This window comes from Leptonychotes weddellii, chromosome 5 (genome assembly GCF_054177405.1).
Source record: "Leptonychotes weddellii isolate Sample4059 chromosome 5, ASM5417740v2, whole genome shotgun sequence".
NCBI lineage: Eukaryota > Metazoa > Chordata > Mammalia > Carnivora > Phocidae > Leptonychotes > Leptonychotes weddellii.
This window is the reverse complement of record NC_138373.1, coordinates 61,692,160-61,712,616: the sequence shown is the minus strand read 5'-3', so window position 1 is coordinate 61,712,616 and position 20,457 is coordinate 61,692,160. Positions and strand designations below refer to the sequence as shown.

At 35.3% G+C, this 20,457-nt stretch overlaps 1 protein-coding gene across 4 annotated transcripts in view; it reads left to right on the top strand.

Annotated features, from left to right (window-relative positions):
- Positions 1-20,457, top strand: part of EPC1 (enhancer of polycomb 1) — a 96,150-nt gene that overhangs the window by 58,818 nt on the left and 16,875 nt on the right. For 3 of the 4 annotated variants that reach the window (XM_081820825.1, XM_081820822.1, XM_081820824.1), the window contains exons 2-5: positions 6,856-7,015; positions 18,574-18,719; positions 19,328-19,534; positions 19,914-20,062. In XM_081820825.1, coding sequence (XP_081676951.1) covers positions 6,916-7,015; positions 18,574-18,719; positions 19,328-19,534; positions 19,914-20,062 — 602 coding nt within the window. In that variant the 5' untranslated portion in view covers positions 6,856-6,915. Of the gene's footprint in view, positions 1-5,315; positions 6,278-6,855; positions 7,016-18,573; positions 18,720-19,327; positions 19,535-19,913; positions 20,063-20,457 lie in introns of those variants that run through there. The other variant, XM_081820823.1, reaches the window with a different exon arrangement.

Here is a 20,457-nt window from a genome sequence, read left to right as displayed (position 1 = left end):
ATTTAACAAAAACCATAAAAAGCCACCTGGAAGGGCAATTATTTTTCTAGGGGTAAACAAAAATAACAAAGAGGAGAGTAAAAGAAAAAACATTTACTGATGGAGAGAAGAGAGGGAAAGATGGGTAAGGGGAAAAAAACAAAAAATAATACAAATAGCTAGCAGAGTGATTTGCTGTTGTCTGATGAGGAAGCTAGGATTCTTGAGTAGGTCTCTGTCTGTAAGACCCATGCCCTTTCAGTGTACTAGGCAGACTGAAGTAACAAGAGTGAATACTTTTGGAGCCCAGTGCCATGATAGCAAGGTTCATAGAGACTTGACAGTGTGCCTCTGAACCTTAAAGATCACTGTTCAGTCTTTTCTGATCCTCTTTTTTATTGTCCGTATTGCTGCGTATAGAAAACATAATTACAGTGCAGGAAGCTTTTTTAAGTTACTTGCTTAATCATAAGTTGTAGTTCATCTAATTCCAGTTATGTAAGATCAAATATTAAAGAATTCTTTAGGTTATTTAATTTTATTTACTTTGTTCACCTGTAAAACCAAACGAGAATTTATGCCTCTGTTATTCTATGAAAAATTGGAATTTTTCTTGGTGTTTTGGTGATTAATTCTTGCAACTGTGCTTAATATAAATATTCTATAATATAAAGATATTTAACCTACCCACTGTGTCAAATACGTAAGTGGTCTTCAAACATAGTTATCCCCTGGGGCGCCTGGGTGGCTCAGTAGTTAAGCATCTGCCTTCGGCTCCGGTCATGATCCCAGGGTCCTGGGATCGAGCCCCGCATCTGGCTCCCTCCTCCGCGGGAAGCCTGCTTCTCCCTCTCCCACTCCCCCTGCTTGTGTTCCCTCTCTCGCTGTGTCTCTGTCAAATAAATAAATAAAATCTTTAAAAAAAAAAAAATAGTTATCCCCTTTTCTTAAAACAATCTTTTAATTCCCATTGCTGCCATGTTAGCTTAAATGTCCCTTTGCACTAGTGAAAATGATACTGTCCTTGATGTCCTTTTCTTTTACCATAACACACTGTATCTTTTTCTTCAGAGCACTTATCACACTGTACAGTTTATTTTTAGGGCTGTTTTGTTAGTATCTGTTCTCGCTACTAGAGTGTAAGCTCTACAGTGTTAGGAACTATGTGTATTTTATTTACAACATTGTGTTCCCAGTGCCAGGTACATGATTGGCACTCAATAAATAAGGACTAAATTAATGAATGAATAAACTTAATCCTAGATATTCTGCTCCGTATCTCTAGTTTTTGTTCTATACCAACATTTCCCAAACTATTAAAAAAGTTCTCTGTGAGCTATTAATAGATACTTTCTGAAAAAATGATTCTGTGGTCATAGGCTTGAATGACTGCATCCCTGCTGTGGAACAACCACAACTTACATTAGCATGTTAAAAGCGCTTAGAAGTCCTAAAGTTAAAAAAAAAAAAATCTAAGTTTAGAATCCAGCATTCTGTCTTTTTTTAACTGTCAAACTCTTTATTGGACTATTTGAAGTTATTTGAACACAGCTGGCCTATTCAATGTTGCATGTAGATTTATTCAAAAATTTCAATGACAAATACTATCTTCCAGGAACTTCTAACTTTTTATATAATTGTAATTTAAAATTGGATTATCTTAGGTATTTAGTCAAGGCATTCAATAATTATTGAATTGAATTCAGAACTCATTCTAGTTTATTTCATTTGTTACTTGGCTTCACCATTCTACATCTTTCTACTCAAAGCAAGAATCTCATTTTCACTTATAATTTAATGTTACTATTATGTAATTTAACATTCTATTTCCTAGAAATAGATGTATATAGTTTTGGGTTTTAAAAATACTTTCTTTACCTGGAAAGCTACAAGTGTATTTTACTCTTGAACTAACTTAAATGGGAAAGTTTTGCTGAACCAAATAAATTATGTCTTTTAGAAATCATTGATGTTTTAGAAAATCATTTCGTGAAATGTACTCCTATTTTTTTTTTTTTTTTTTGTCAAAAAGTATCACAAGTACATTTTAAGAAATACGGGAAATAAGGGTGCCTGGGTGGCTCAGTTGGTTAAGCGACTGCCTTCGGCTCAGGTCATGATCCTGGAGTCCCGGCATCGAGTCCCGCATCGGGCTCCCTGCTCGGCAGGGAGTCTGCTTCTCCCTCTGACCCTCCTCCCTCTCATGCTCTCTGTCTCTCGTTCTCTCTCTCTCAAATAAATAAATAAATAAATCTTAAAAAAAAAAAAGAAATACGGGAAATAAAATTACAAAAGAACATTTCAAAATTGTACCACCTGGAGATAATCTGTTAACTTTTTGGTGTATATACTTTGATACTTATGTATATGTCTGTGCATGAATGCGTGGATACATACATATGTCATTTATTCAGCAAATATTTAAACACTGTGCTCTGTGCCCAGCACTGTTATAGGGTGGCTATTTAGCAATGAACGAAACAGGCAAAAATCCCTGCCTTCATGATGCTTAGATTGAGGTGAGGGGCGGGGAGGAAAGGGTGACAGCCGTGAACAAACATATGACATGTCAGAGGATGATAAGAGCTATGAAAAAATAAGACAAGGAATAAAGGAGTATAAAGAGAAGGATTGTTTTGTATATATGCTCATCTACTTTAACTCTTTTTTCTGAATGTGCTTATGTTCAATCGTGTCTTTTTCTTTTAAAAAAGAGTAATTAATACAAATATTCTGAACATCCAGTTTTCAGAGCTTTTTTTGCTTCATAAATTGATGGGGTTTTTTTCCATATCATTAAATATTATTCTGAACCATTTAAAAGCTACACATACTTCATTTTATAGAATATGGTCTATTGTCTATATAGCAACTAGGGTGATCTTTTAAAACCTCTCAGTTAACTCTTGCTCTTAGTAAAAGGACAGATCTTTAACATGACCAATGACTCTGCATGATTTGGTGTTAATCCCCTGAGCAGATAGCATCTGTTACTCTCCCCTCTCACCACCGTGCTCTAGTCATATTGGCCTATGTTTGGTCCCCTTCCTGTCTTAGAGTCCTCAGACATACATGGGGAGAGCGTAAATAGGAATATATAAAGTTATACCCCAGTTGTTGAAGAATCCTTTTGTAAGACTTAGAAGAACTTAACCATAAATGCTGCATATTATACACATTTAGGATCCTTAGTACCCTATTCTTCTTTAACTTTTTATTATAAGAATTTTCAAACTTAGAGAAAAGCTGAACAACTATATACTCAAACTAGACTCCAAAATTGTTAATGCTTTGCTGTATTTTTTCTTATTCTATAATAAAATATTTTTATAATTGAATCATTTGAAAGTATGTTGTACACATCAAGACACCACCCCTATAAGCCATGTATTAAGGGGAAATCATTTTCTTGACTGTTAAAGATAGGAGAAAATTGTGTGAAATATTTTATAAAACAAAAAACTACAAATAAGATTTTTTTTTAAAGCAGTAAGTAGTCACTCTGATATTGATAAACAAAAATTTGAGTTCACAGTTACGGAAAATGGATAAAACCATAAGGAAAAATCTTTCTATAGAACACTTTTCATACTAGAGAGAATATAAATGGTAACTATTAAGCATATGGAAGACTCTTTAGCTTTTATAATAATGAAAGATATATATTTGCTACCATATATTGGATAGTTAGTAGGTCTCAGGTATTTTATCTTAACCACAATTCCATATGGTAGGTAACAGTGTACATTTACAGATAATAAAACATATTGGGATAAATATCTCAAGTCCTAAAGTCCTAGAGCTACTAAAACATCGTGCCAACATTCAAATCCAGAGCCTTCTTGATTACCAAAGTCCATGTTCTTACCCAGCATTCTATATTGCCTGTAAAAATCAAAATGCTTTAGAGGTCCCGCTTCACACATAGAAAGTAATTTTCTTTATGCTTCATCTAGAAAAACAATTGAGATAGCCAGGAATATTCTGAAAAAGAATTACGAAGGAGGAATTGTCTTACTAGATAATAAAATGTAGTATGAGGCTACACTTTAAAATAAGTTAAATACTGGCATAAGAGACAGTTTGGATAGAGTAGGAAAAAGCTTAGGAATACTCCCAAGTGCAAGGGAAATTTATTCTGTGATACAGGTACATTTTTAATCATTAAATTATCTCTCCTTACACAAAAAATAAAAAGATAAACCATATTTCTCACATGTTCACCTACACGAGAAATTATGATAGATTAATTGTTCTAAAGTAGGAACAGAATGCAAATTAAGAATCATATGCCTTGCTTCCCCACTTCCTCCTTGAGTTTGATATGTATGTGGGGCATAGGTCAAAGAAAATTTTTCTTGACATTTGAAGGAATCTGAGAATAGAAAAGGTGTGGCTGACTTCCCAGCCGGAGCTTACGGAGGCACCCTGTGTCAATAGATAAGGGCCAGTAGATAGAACAACAAACTATATCAAAGTATAAGAGGGTACATTTGGCCATTAGGGAGCCAGAATCAAAGCTAAAATTGAGTTATAAAAAAAGAAAGTATTTGTTTACACCCTAGTTTGTGAGTATACAGTTTATACCTGTTATTAAGCATGATAAAATCATAAAGGAAAAGATTAATAAATGTGACTAATAGAACTTTCTTGCATGGAAAAAGACTCTAAACAAAATGAGAAGTCATACTTCAGGAAAATATTAGGAAAATTTATTACATGGGGCCAATTTCCTTAAAAAGGAAATAATCTATTTAAATGTCGAAAAAGAAAAGTAGCTCTTTTGAAAATGAGCAAACAGCAGCAACATTTAAGGAAAAAAATTGTCATTATAATAGAATTAACCTAAAATGACAAGATGGATGATTTTAAAATTTAAAAAGAGTCATTAAGATATTACAAGGAGGGGCACCTGGGTGGTGCGGTCGGTTAAGCGTCCAACTCTTAGTTTTGGCTCAGGTTTGATCTCAGGGTCATGAGATAGAGCCCAGTGTGGGGTCCGCGCTCAGCGCAGAGGCTGCTTGAGATTCTCTCTCCCTCTCCCTCCCACTCGTGTGGTCATACTTTCTCTCTCTCAAATAAATCTTTAAAAAAAAAGATATTACAGGGCGCCTGGGTGGCTCAGTTGGTTAAGCGACTGCCTTCGGCTCGGGTCATGATCCTGGAGTCCCAGGATCGAGTCCCGCATCGGGCTCCCTGCTCGGCGGGGAGTCTGCTTCTCCCTCTGGCCTTCCTCCCTCTCATGCTCTCTGTCTCTCATTCTCTCTCTCTCAAATAAATAAATAAAATCTTTAAAAAAAAAAAAAGATATTACAAGGAATGATGGTGTATATTGTTGGAATCTCATATGCCCTTTGAGGACTTTTTTATAGTTGTCCTACAGATGCTTTCACAAATCCACAAAGATGTTTTGTATATAATAGTACAGGTGTGATTTTTGTAGCATTCAGGGAGAAGAATAGGCATTTAGGTTGTCTCCAGGGGATTTTTTCCTATAAATTAGTGTCTGGTTAAATAAATCATGGTACATCCATACAGTGGAATACAATGCAGCTGCTGCAAAAATTGTAGTAGAAGTGTCAGTATAGAAAATCTCCAGGATATACCTAGTGAACCAAAGCCCTAGGAATAAAGCTCTAGGTGTTGCACAGTAGAATTCTGACTTTTAAATCCTATATGAGTATATATATATATATATTTTTTTTTTAATTAAAACAGGGTACTTATGAGGACTGGAATTTTCTATTTTCATACCATTGGAATATTTTTCATCCTTGAACTTGAATTTTATATATTTTTAAAAGCTAGTTTAAATTCAATGAAATGTTTACCAAAATTCAGGGATGATAGGGCTGAGTGAGAACAGATATTTTTATGGCAGCTGGTGGTATCACAAACTGGTAAAATCTTCCTGTGTGGTAACTAAACCAAAGCTTATTTCAAGTACCTGTTTTATGCCAGGCATTATCAGTTTTTGCACATTTATCTTACTTAAATCTCCAACCAAGCCTTAAAGTAGATTATTTTTCTCATACTTTAGGAAACAGAAGACTAAAGTGTCTTTCCACGAGTCACAGACTCTGAAGCCTATACTGGGCTTTCAACCCAGTATGGGTTTTCAACCCCTATACTGGGCTCTGGAAATTCTTAAGGGGTTATCGAGACAAAAGACTGGATTTGAATGTGTCAGTTTTCATCAAATAAAAATGGAGAGGATACTCTGCCCTTCTTTGAAAAGACCATATTAGTTGATTTGTATGAAAGTGCTTTCCAGATTTATGAAGCATTCTATGAAAAGGTTAGAATAACTTTTTTTTATCCATAGCCTGCTTTCTTCATACAAATGTAAATGTTTTAGCCCTTTTTCTTTGAATCTCATCTGTAAAATGCAAACTTAAAGTAACAGTTTAGTCAGTTTTTTGGCATTTTTTGTATAATTTAACTCAATTTTGGTGTAGTACGTTTCTTAAATTGAGGAAATATACAGTGTATCTAACAAAACCTTGTTTCTACTTAAAATGTGCTTACCAGTAATTGTATTGTTAGCATCCTTTCAAGGCTACTAAAATCCTTCCAGTTTTGGGATACCTGGGTGGCTCAGTCAAGCATCTGCCTTTGGCTCAGGTCATGGGCCCAGGCCCTGGGATCGAGCCCCACATTGGGCTCCCTGCTTGGCGTGCTTCTCCCTCTCCCACTCCCATGCTTGTGTTCCCTCTCTCGCTCGCTCTCTGTCAAATAAATAAATAAAATCTTAAAAATAAAATAAAAAATAAAATCCGGTTTTAAAACAAATGAACAGAAAAGTCTTAATAAGGCTACACGTTCTGCTTGCTATTTTTTAAATACATAAACTTACCTATTTCTTCCTGTTTTTAGGAACACCATCTTCAGCGGGCTATTTCAGCACAGCAGGTGTATGGCGAGAAGAGGGATAATATGGTCATACCAGTCCCAGAAGCAGAAAGTAATATTGCTTACTATGAGTCTATATATCCTGGGGAATTTAAGATGCCAAAGCAGCTTATTCACATACAGCGTAAGTAATTACTCTTTTAATTATTATATTTTCTGTAGCTATTTTCTGCTTAACTCTTGACACAGTTTTACTTGTTCAAGGCCATTTTCGGTACCCATTTCATTAACTAGCATCAGCTAGAGAGTTCCTAGAGCCCATTTTCAACTTTTAAAATTGAGATTTCTGCCTGACAAAAAAGATGGCATTTTCATCCTAAGTTTTTAGTTTCATCTCAGCATGTGATCTTATACTACTTTAGACAAATAGGATAAGGAATATACCTGAGATGTAGAAATGGTTTTCTTACTATTCAGAAATAGTGATATGAGTAGCCTTAAAGAACTCTTAGTAAAAGTCGGGAATCAGCAAACTTTTTCTAAAAAGGGTCAGATAGTGTGTGTCTTAGCTTTTTTGGGTCATTCAGTCTGTCACAATTCTTCAGCTATACTGTTGAAAGAAAGGCAAAATTAGCAGTTGACAATATGTAAACAAATGGGCATGGCTATGTTTCAATAAAACTTTATTGATCAAAACAGATGGCAACCAAGTATTGGCCCATGGACCAATAGTGCCAACCTCTGGTCTGTGATCCTACTAACTTTTAGTGTTCTAGGTGGTACCTTGTTTCACTTGGTAGTGATGAGTTCTTCATTAGCAATGATCCTTTGATGGCTATCACATTTGATGGTGAATAGCTGAGAGCTTATAAACTTAGGAGAATACATTTCATTCACTCAATCCGCAAGTAGTTGACAGCTTTAAAACCTAGTTGAAAGTTTACTAAGGTAAAATTGGTACAGCTTTCATTATTGTGTTGTTGACCTTTCTAAAGAGGGTTTTCCAGTGACCTGTCTAAACTTTTTTCAGGACCATATAAATCTGTGTTGTTTTTAGAAATTATTTAAAATGAATTAACTACTTTTCTCATTTAACCTTTCCTCTATATGATCTAGTTTCTGTCATGGATTCTAAACATTTATTTTACTGTTTGTTAAATACGAAAATGCAAAACTAAAGATAGTGCCTGTATTGGCATTTGCTATTTTTAACTTAATGTTTTTTTCTCTTTAATTCTAACTTGCACCTTAATTTATTGATTTCCTTTAGAAAAAAGAATGTTTTTTTCCAATTTACTAAAGGTTACTTTGAAGTGAAATAAATAAGTGGCATGTGCTTTCTTGCCCACTCACATGTTTAATTACATATAAGACATAGACACAGACATCTTAAACAAACTTGACCAATATTAGAACATAAAAATTAGGGCACCTGGGTGGCTCAGTTGGTTAAGCGACTGCCTTCGGCTCAGGTCATGATCCTGGAGTCCCTGGATCGAGTCCCGCATCGGGCTCCCTGCTCGGCAGGAGCCTGCTTCTCCCTCTGACCCTCCCCCCTCTCATGTGCTCTCTCTCTCTCTCTCATTCTGCCTCAAATAAATAAATAAAATCTTTAAAAAAAAAAAAAGAACATAAAAATTAGTTCTCTGAAAAATCATGGCAATTTGAAAGTTACAGGTCATCATCAGATCCATATATGTAACTGTTTTCCACAGCCACAGGTTATATTATCTTACAAATGCATGCTTTTAGGTTAAAGAAGGATTAAGTAAGATAAAATTATATTAATCAGTTTACATTATCATAACAGAAAAAAAATTTGGAATGCCTGTTTTACAAATAGACTGCTCATTGATGACCAAAACCCACAAAACACATTTTACTGGTAACTAGTGGATTAAATTATGGTCAGAAGAGTCCAAAGTTACAATTTTAAAAGGAATTGACTTTGCTGATTTTGTAATCAAATAATAGCAATAAAATGGCAGCAGAATTGTAGCTTACTTGGGGAGAAAATTTTTTAATCAGTACAGATTTGACGTATCTTGTCTCTGGAAAGATACATACATTGGAATATTAATCAAGATAGTCTACTAATTAGTATTAGCTGCCATTGAGTTTCTCTTAACATTTTGTTTTAAATAATTATAAATTCACAGGATAATATATGCAGCTTTGTACACCTCAGTCGAGATAACTCAACTGTACCATCACCACAAGATTCCATGTTGTTACTCCTTTATAGCCAAACCTAGCCCCTGGCAACCACTAATATGTTCTCCATTTCTATAATTATATTAGTTAATGATTACAATATAAACAGAATCATGCAGTGTATGTCCTTTTGAGATTGGCTGTTTTCACTTAGCATAATATCCTTGGAGTCCATCCAGCTTGTTTCATGTAATATAGATCATTCCTTCTTATTGGTGAGTAGTATTCCATATGTTTGTTTAACCATTGACCCAATGAAACACATTTCAGTAGTTTCCAGGTTTTGACTATTACAAATAAAGCCGCTATGAATATTCATCAGCAGGTTTTTGTGTGAACATGTTTTTATCTCTCCTGGAATAAATACCTATGAGTTCAGTTGCTGGGTCTGTTTTTAGTTTGACAAGAACTTCCACAGTATTTCCAAGAGTATCTGTGCTGTGTTACATTATCTCCAGCAGTATATGTGTGATCCAGTTTGTCCTGTATTCTTGTCGGTATTTGGGATTATCACTTTTCTATGTTCGCCATTCTAATAGGTATGCAGTGATCTCTCATTATACTTTAAATTTGTATTTCTGTAAATGGCTAATATATTAAATATCTTTTCATGTGATTTACCATCTATATATCCTCTTTGGTGAAATGATTGTATATGTGTTTGCCCATTTTCTAATTAGATTGTTTTAACATTGAGTTTTAGGATTGTGTTTTATTTGTATATTCTAGACACAAAGTCTTTGTCACATATGTAATTTACAAATATTTTCTCCCAGTATATAATTTGTCTTATCATTCTCTTAACAGAGTCTGTCACAGAGCAAAAGCTTTTAATTTTGATGAGATCAAGTTTAAATCGGTTTTCCTCTTGTGAATCATGATTTTGGTATCAACTCTAAGAACTCTGCCATTTCCTGGGTCTGAAAGAGTTTCTCCTATGTTCTGTTCTAGAAGTGTACAGTTTCACATTTAAGTGTCTGATTGGTTTTGAGTGTGTGAGGTTTAGGTCAAGGAGTTTTTGTTCTGGTTTTGGTTTTTACCTCTGGGTGTGCAGTTGCTCCAGCATCATTTATTGAAATAGCCATCCCTCCTCCATTGAGTTGCTTTTGCTTCTTGGTCAGAAATTAACTGGGCATATTGATATGGATCTCTTTCTGGTTCTATATTCTATTCCCTTGATTTCTGTTTAGTCCAAGATAGTAGCACTGTTTTGATTACTGCAACTTTATAAAACCCTTAATATCAGAGAGTCATTCCTCCTTTATTTTTCTTTTTCAAAATTGTATTGGGTATTCTAGGGCCTTTCCATGTAAATATTACAATAAGCTTGTCGGTATCTACAAAGAAACTTGCCGAGATCTTGATAGGAATTAGATTAAACCTATAGATCACTTTAGGGAGAATTGACATCTTTACTATGTTGAGTCTTCAGTCCATGAACACAGTATGACTCTGCAAGTATTTAGGTCTTCTTTGATTTCTTTTATTAACACTTTATAATTTTTATCATACAGATCCTGACAATGTTTCTTTAGATTTATACCTGCGTGTTTTATTTTCTTTGGAGCAATTGAAAATGGTATTACATTTTTTATTTTGATTTCCACTTGTTCATTGTCAGTATACAGAAATGCAGGTAAAATTGTTTATCTTATGCCCTATGTCCTTAACTGAAATTCCTTTTTAGTTCTAGGAGATGTTTGCAGATTCTCTGAGATTTTCTACATAGAAAATCATGCTGAAGTCTGAAAAAATAGTTTTATTTTTCCTTTTCAATCTCTCTGTCTTTAATTTCTCTTTCTTCCATTATTATAGTGGCTAAAACTTTAATACTGTGTTAAAATATTAAGTGGTGAGAGCAGACATCCTTGCCTAGTTCCTGGTCTTAGAAGGAAATAATTAAGTCTTTCATCATTATGTATTATATTACCTGTAGGGTTTTTTGTATTTGCTTTTTATGAGATTGTCATATATGTGATTTGGAAATCTTTTCTCCCAGTGTATAAGATGTCTTTTCATCCTCTTAACGGAGTCTTTCACAGAGCAAAAGGTTTTTTTGCTGAGATCCAGTTTATCAGTTTTCCTCTTATAGATCGTGATTTTTATTCTTAATGTACTGAGAGTTTTTATCGTGAATCAGTGTTCAATGTTGCCAAATACTTTTTCTACATCAATGGATAGCATCATGTGATTTTTCTTCTTTAGCCTCTTGATATGATAAGTTACACTGGTTGATTTTCAAATATTGAACCAACCTCACATACCTGTAATAAATCTCACTTGACTGTAGTGTATTTTTTTTCATACCTTGTTGGGGAGGATTTTATTGGGGACTTTTGCACCTAGGTTCATGAGAGATTGTTTGGCTATGTATATGTGTATGTGCACGTGTACGTGTTCTGTCTTACTTGGTTTTGGTATCAGAGTGATAGTGGCTTCATAAAACAGGTTGGAAAGTTCTCTTATTCTGTTTTCTGGAAGAAATTATGTAAGATTTATGTTAATTCTTTAAAACTTGGTATTGTCTTTTAATACACTATGCTAAATAAGAAAAATAATGAGTATAAATTTCTATAAAGTTAAAATTTTGTCTGATGGTGGTCTAGTAAATTACTTACGAAAGATATGTTACCTTGAATTACATATATGAACTGGTTCATTTTAGTTCCCCTAATTTCTGTTGTGTAAATCTCTTAAGCTAATGTTACACAAATTCTTCTTGGGAGTTTTTTAAAGGTGTTAACTAGTATTCTCTAAAAAAAGCAGTGGTCAAACATGTTTGAGAATGATTACATATTATATTCCCCTACCTGCCCCCAGAGTCATAATGCATATTACCATATTTATAGGCTCTAGGAGTCTTGTGGCTAGGGAAAAAAAAAGGCTAATTTTTTTTTTTTAAAGATTTTTATTTATTTATTTGACAGAGAGAGACACAGCGAGAGAGGGAACACAAGCAGGGGGAGTGGGAGAGAGAGAAGCAGGATTCTCGCTGAGCAGGGAGCCCGATGCGGGGCTCGATCCCAGGACCCTGGGATCATGACCTGAGCCGAAGGCAGACGCTTAACGACTGAGCCACCCAGGCACCCCAGGAAAGGCTAATTTTAACCCAGCATTTTCTAGTTGTATTTATTACATGTTCTCTGTTAACATTTTATTGAACATTAGTTTGGAAAAGTTCAACTCTGTCCTTATCTTCAACTGGCTTAGCGAAGAGATCATAATTTTCTTTCTTTAATCCAATCAGAGCTTTGAAGGAAGAAACCCATATTATATTATAACCATTATCCCCTTTTTTAGTTCCAGACTTTAGGTACTTTTTAAGCTATTTCACTGAGTGCTTGACACTCAACATCTCCTAATCCAAAGGATCATGTAATGTTGTTTCTCTTTGCTGCTGATCTGTAAGGCTTCTAGAGTATACAGATGGGACTTTCCTATTTATACTGGAAGAAAGGACAAAACAGTTCTGACCAGAATAGACAGGAACAATTCTTTCACCCTCTTCTTTTTGCACTTGGGTCTCAAGACTCTCCTATTAATCCTGAAAGGAAGCCTTTTTTTATTTTTATTTTTTAAAGATTTTATTTATTTATTTGACAGAGACATAGCAAGAGAGGGAACACAAGCAGGGGGAGTGGGAGAAGGAGAAGCAGGCTTCCTGCCGAGCAGGGAGCCCGATGTGGGGCTCGATCCCAGGACCTTGGGATCGTGACCTGAGCCGAAGGCAGATGCTTAACGACTGAGCCACCCAGGCGCCCCGGAAGCCTTTTTTTAAAGGGTAATCTTGATGTACATTTATATATGTATATATGCCTATGTGTGGAGATACATATATGTACATTTGTAACTCTGTCCACTGGAAGAGCCAAGAAGCAAGATTATTCGGTAGCAATGAGCACACCTAGCACCTCTTCTCTAATCCATTCTCCATTAAATGGGACCACGAATCTGTGGAGAAATGGCTGATTCCAGGGCTGTGGAAGGGTAGGTGCAAGATGAACCTGGAACCTCTTATTATATCAGAAATTAAGCATTAAAAAAAAAAAATGACAGGGGCATATCACAAGGACACAGGAATTTCTTTCACTGGCTGGTTCTGGGACAATTTAAGCAATGGAATAATTAGACATAATAATGAATTGTAAAGCTTTGAAAAATGTAGGAATTCAGGAGTCCGTACTGATAATAAAAAATGGTGACAAGTAGTCTCATGCTTCTGTAGTACAAAGCCAAAAGCTGAGTGGTACAATGTGAAGAGAGTACTGGAGTTGGAAGATCATTTTTGCTATTATTGTGACCAAGATTGAATCATGTAAGAATCGTCAATGTGTTCTCAATATAAGAGAAAATTTTGATGAGGAACAGGATATTTACATGATCTTAAGCTCTCCCTACCAACTGTTTATTAGTTATGGGGGGGGGGCGGGGGACAAACAGTAGTTATGTAGTGAAACAATTGGGTAATTTCTTGACTGGTAATGAAAATTATCATCACTTATTAGGAACAGATGAACATTGTGTGTCTCTAGATGTGATACTGTGAGAAGGACTAAGAAAGTTGAGTATGCAGTATGCCATCTAAGAGTGCATATTCTAATCATAATGGGAATAATAATAATAAATATTCTGGGGAGAGGGCTATATTCTTCAAAAACATCAGTGTCTTAAAAGACAAAGAAAGGCTATAGAAATGTTCCAGGTTAAAGGAGGCCAAAGAGACAATAACAAAAATAATACCTGATCCTAGACTGGTCTTGTGCTGGAGGGGGGAAAGGTTATGAATTACTGGGTCAGCTGATAAAATCAGAATGTAGGCAGGAGATTAAATTGTTCTATGAGTGTAAATTTATGAAGTTGATGACTGTACTGTGATTATATGAAAGAATCTAAGGAAATACACTCTGAAGTATTTAGCAGTAAGGAACCATTATGAATGTAATTTATCCTCCATTGCCTCAAAAAATAAAGTGTGAGTGTACATAGAAGCTAGAGATATAAAACAGAACACATGCAGATGATAAAATAAAATTTAACAGTAGGTGATTCTGGGTAAAGGATATGCAGGTGTTCCTTGTACTATTTTCTTGTGGTTTTTTTTAAGATTTTATTTATTTATTTGAGAGAGAGAGACCGAGAGCGCTTGCAAGAGAGAGAGAGAGCGCACACGAGCACAAGCACGTGGAGGGGCAGAAGGAGAGGGAGAAGCAGGCTCCTGGTTGAGTGGGGAGCCCAATGCAGGGCTCGATCCCAAAACCCTAGGATCATGACCTGAGCTGAAGGCAGACATGTAACTGACTGAGCCACCCAGGTGCCCCTAGACTATTTTCATTTTGCAATTTTTTATAACTGTGAATTTCTAAATAGGAAGGTGGTTTTTTTTAATAGATCTTTGTAGAACCTACTTTTTAAATTACCTCTGAATAGAGGTATCCTGTCTTTATGCCCTGATTCTGAAAGATTGCATTTCCTCCTTCTCTTTGCCTACCTCCATATCCACCTACAACATCCAGTCTTCCGCCATTATTCTTCGGGTACTACTCTCATGTAAAATCTTGAGCATCATCCACAGAATTTTATCAAAAAGGATTTTGTATCTGTGATTTCAAATCTGGGATTCTCCATTCATTCTCCTCAAGTACATTCTAAAAGTGACTCAAAGCTCTCAGTTACTTATGAATATAAAGAAGTTGAAGACTTTGATGATCTAGCTAGCCAGTGATAGCTTTGTCTGCTTAGGTCTAAGGCAAATGTGTCAAATACCTACCACACCATAGTAAATATCACTATTAACAATATTTTCTGCTGCTCAGAATTTGTTTCAAGAACTTTACAAGTAGATATTACCAATCATTGAGGGCTAGTGCTTGAATTGAAACCCACTTACCATTCCTGGGCTGAGAAATTTCTCCTTGCCTTGTATAATGTGCCTTCTTTTCAATCAGGGATTACATTCTGTTTCTAATCCACAATTTGTGCCGTTTCAGGGCCCAAATATCCTTTCACTATTGGTGTTATAGACATACATACCTAGTCCGAGCTACATATGGCATTTATTACATAAATATTTATATACATTTCATCTGTGTTACTTGACTCTAAGCATAAGGGCAAGGACTGTGTTGTGTACTACTTTGTATCTTCTTTAAAAATAATCAATTTAGGGGCGCCTGGGTGGCTCAGTTGGTTAAGCGACTGCCTTCGGCTCAGGTCATGATCCTGGAGTCCCATGATCGAGTCCCGCACTGGGCTCCCTGCTCAGCGGGAGGTCTGCTTCTCCCTCTGACCCTCTTCCCTCTCGTGCTCTCTGTCTCTCATTCTCTCTCTCAAATAAATAAATAAAATCTTTAAAAAAGAAAAAAAAATAATCAATTTAGGGGCGCCTGGGTGGCTCAGATGGTTAAGCATCTGCCTTAGGCTCAGGTCATGGGATCGAGCCCCGCATCGGGCTCCCTGCTCAGCGGAGAGTCTGCTTCTCCTTCTCCCTCTGCTGTTCCCCCTTCTTGTGCTCTCTCCATCTCTCTGTCAAGTAAATAAAATCTTTAAAAAAAAATAAAAATAAACTTACATGTATGTACTATTGTGTTCTTTTTGCTTGGATTTATTTTCTACTGCATTTTCTCTTCCATCTGTGTATTTTGTTTAACCATAGACATAACTGGGTTTATCCCTATCAAAATATTTTAAAAGGAGTTAGCCTATATAGTATGGCTCCTGTTCTTAAACAATTATTGCCTAGCTAGGTCTCATTTTAATTGACAGAACTTAATTACAAGGTACAATCCACTTGCCTATTTCTCTGTAAACCCTGTTTTCTACTTTGAACACACTCAGTAACATGGCCCAGAAAATTTGAAGATTCTCCTCTTTCTAGGACCATGATAACTATGTTAAATCTTTATCAGCTGCTGTCATTTAGAAGGGGCAGGTTGGGTTGGAGCTAAATTGCACTTTAGTCATTGGCTCTGGTTTTTTAGTCAAATGAAATCCTAAAGTGATTTTTTACATGTTAGCATTTTTCTAGGGCTTTAGTGTTATGTCTGAACAAGATTTGGTTCTCCTTATATTTTAAGATCTTACATGTGTTTGCACCATCTGTAAAAGGAAAGCTTCTTCAGAGGCGAGAGCAGTCTGACCCTCAGATACTTGTTAACTTTCCGTAGAAAAGACACTGAGCTCCCTGTCCTAGGGATCTTCCTTTCCAGTCTTGATTGCCTTCCCCAGTATGTTGGATGTGACTTGTCATTCATGATATATGTCAAATATAGTTTGGTAATGCAAACGTAAGGTGATATTAGGTGAGCTTGTTTCGTTTTTGTGAATAATTAAGTTTTGTAAGTATGATTTGATCTGAAAAATTTTATAGTGGAAGATGCCAAGTAATATATAAATAAGTCCCTAAACATATATAAAATATGCCCTTAAGAAGCAGAACAATGCTAGTTGTTCCCTGTCAGTTTGGCTTTCTGGATTAGCAGGATCACTACTCTTTAATAGGACTTTAAATGATGACAGAAATATTTTATTATTTGTGCTTTCTGGTACAGCACTAGCCACATGTAGCTATTTAATACTTGAAATGTGGCTAATGTGACTGAGGTACTAAATTTTTAATTTAATTGATTTGAATTAGCTAATGGTTATCCTACTGAACAATGCAGATATGAATTGTTTTGGTTAGGGACCCAAGAAAACAAGTGTTTTAATCTAACAGACAGTGTTTAACCTACTTCAGGATCTGCAACAGCTCTGTTTACATCAAAATAACAAACAGAAATAGATCATGGAAAGTCATTGGAGGGCCTCTGGGTGTAAGAAACATGGGTGCAGAGGTGTTAACATATAGAGATTTTTATGAAGGAATCTAAGTATTTTAATTAGGAATATTACAGAAGTGTAATATAGGTCAAAGCAGAAAACAAACAATGATATAATATGTTCAATTCTACAAATATTTATTGGATTCCTATAGGCCAGATACTATGTTAAACTTGAAGCAGGGAGGGAGGTTTGGGGTAGCCAAAGGGTCCCCTCTTGTACCTATCACAGATATCACTAATGGATAACTACATATTTTTTCAGGTTTTTTTTCCCCACTTTAATCAAGGCAGTATCAGAATGCTTTTCAGTAAAGTACTGCAGAGTTGGCATACAAGATGAACATGTTTACTGTCTTTGCAGAGATAAATAAGTCACAGTGCCTCCTCTCAAGGAGCTCAGTCATATTCTAATATTTATCAAGTAGATTATAAAGTATGTGTAGAAAATAGTACAAAAGAAGGTCATTGATTTAGAACTGGAATTTTTAACCTTGGTGCCACAGCTTTTAGGGATATTTGAATTCCTTGTAATTTGTGCAGAATGTTATATGTTCACACAGTCTGTTTTTCTGGGAAAGGATTCATAGCATTAATAAAAGATAAAAGTGGCTGGGAACCACTTACTAGTTGGGGGCAATCAGGAAGGAATTCCACAGGACTTGAAATCAGGTTGTTTGCAGTCATTTGTTAGGTGGGCAGGCAGAAAACAGCTAATGTAAAGGCCTAAAGACATGAAATAGCATGCTGTATGAAATATGTGAAATTTGAGGGGCACCTGACTGGCTAAGTTGGTAGAGCACACAACTCTTGATCCTCGGGGTTGTGAGTTCGAGCCCCATGCTGGTGGAGAGATTACTTAAAAAAAAAAAAAAAATTTATATATGTATATATATATATATATGTAATTTGATAATGCTACATCATGAAGTACTGATGAGACTGGAGAGACTAAGTCAAAAAAAGACCTCATACAGTCCTAAGGATTTGGATTCTGAGGTGACAGGAAGTTAAGAGGTATTAAGCAAGGGAAAGGTGTGAGACATTTTGATATCAGGCTATTTAATAGTTCACTTATATTATTGTTAGCCTAGTTTAATTTTGACACGTAATTGAATGACATTTGATAATGTGGTTCTTGGCGTATTTTTCCAAATCTTAACAAATATAAGAAAGATACCACATTTCTGTCACCATGACAATGATTGTCATGAGGAAACAAGCCTCCTTAGCAGAAGTGCACTCATTGAGTGATAGCGATTACTGTTCTTGGCAGTGGCTTCTAACACTTCAACTTTAAATTCCACTCCCTAAGCATTTGGTAAAGAAGTTACATATTCTATTAAGTAGGATTTATTCTAGAAACAATCTTATTTAAAAGACCTTTTATATTATATCAAACCGTATGAAATTGCTGATATTTTATCATTTTTAGCTATAAGATTTTCGTAGAGTTGAATCCAATACATTTAATCTCTTTATGTTCTTAATAATGGGCTTCTAGTTTATTTTTGAGGTGGGGGAAGGGGCCACACCCATTGTCTTTTATGACTTATGTGTATGTCTATATTAACAGTAACTTTAAGTGTGGGAAGCATAAATTTCTTACTTCTTTAGAAAATCTAGATTTCGTTTCTATCCAGACATCTGTTGAGAGGTTTTTGTTAGTGGATTCACATAGTAAATGATTGCTTATGGTTTCTTCTGTCAGCTTTTAGTTTGGATGCTGAACAGCCTGATTATGATTTGGATTCTGAAGATGAAGTATTTGTGAATAAACTGAAAAAGAAAATGGACATCTGCCCATTGCAATTTGAGGAGATGATTGACCGTCTAGAAAAAGGCAGTGGTCAGCAGGTACAACTTCACTGTATATATAATAAGTATGTTTCCATATATATGTATATGGAAACAGGATAATATTGGGGTGAGGGTAAGTGAGCAGTCTCTGGAATTAACAAGCATGAATTCACATCCCATTGCTGTCCAGTTCTAACCTGTATAATCTTGAGCGATACGTTTAAAAAAAAAAAAAAAAAAAGTCTCTGTGCCTCAGTTTCCCCTTCTGTAAAAGAGATGATAAACATAAGATTGACGTGAAAATTAACTAAACTAATGTATATAAAGCGTCAGTGACTGACATGTATAAGGCACTCCACGTTTGCTGTTATTAATACTGTTGTTATTTTGGGGCGCCTGGGTGGCTCAGTCGTTGAGCATCCGCCTGCAGCTCAGGTTATGTTCCCAGGGTCCTGGGATCGAGCCCCGCATCGGGCTCCCTGCTCTGTGGGAAGCCTGCTTCTCCCTCTCACACTCCCTCTGCTTGTGTTCCCTCTCTCGCTGTGTCTCTCTCTGTCAAAAAAAAAAAAAAAAAGTTGTTATTTTGATTATTGTCATTAAAGTTAGAAGTACTTTTGAACCTTATTATGTATTATATGAAAATGACATAATGATTTTACATTTAGCCAGTCAGTCTGCAGGAAGCCAAGCTACTGCTAAAAGAAGACGATGAATTAATTAGAGAAGTTTATGAATACTGGATTAAAAAGAGAAAAAACTGTCGAGGGCCATCTCTTATCCCATCAGTAAAACAAGAGAAGAGAGATGGTTCCAGCACAAATGATCCTTATGTGGCTTTTAGAAGACGTACTGAAAAAATGCAGACTCGAAAAGTAAGTGAATTTGGAAAACTTTTTGTAATTTTTTTTTAATATATGAAGAATTATTTATACTTATGACATATCTCTGCATCAGAAGGCTGTATTTTAATTTGTATTTAAATAGACTTTCTTTGCAAAATAATGAAAAATATTAATTTAAAATGAATCAACCTTAGGATTCATTACACAGCTATTAATGATATATTTTAATGTTAAACTATTTAAAAATCACATATAAAATTGATTTCCTGGTGATCCATATTACCTTTCAGTGTCTTTAAATTCTAACCAGCCCTTCAAATGTATGTATTCATATATATTAGTAACTGTGTTCAGAATGCCTCTAGTTAGAAATGTTATTGACATTAAAAAAGCAACTTCATATTTGCAGAATCGCAAAAACGATGAAGCCTCTTATGAAAAAATGCTTAAACTGCGTCGAGATCTGAGTCGGGCTGTTACTATTCTAGAGATGATAAAAAGAAGAGAAAAGAGTAAAAGGGAGCTATTGCACTTAACACTGGAAATTATGGAAAAGAGGTAAAGTATACTTTAATAGGGTCAGGAAGTATCGTACCATTAGCATTTTGTATACTGAAGTATGGTACCTAAGCAATTAACCCTGGAAATACCTTCCTTTAATAATAAGTAGAAACTATTAAATGTGTGATATGATATATTTTGCATAATTTTACATGTGTTTCTCTATTTTCTTTAAAAGTGACTGGGTTCAGTAAAATTAAAATATGGCAGGTATAATCTTATTCTTTTGTCCTTATTTGAGTTGAGTGCAAGGCTGGGAGGGAGAGAACATTTGTCAATTCTAAAGTTTTTAATTTACTCACTAGATGGTACTGATTTTTTTTTTTTTTAAATACATACTGGGTTTTTTAACAGAGAAGTATAAAGAAGGGAGGGGAAAAGTCCCATAATCT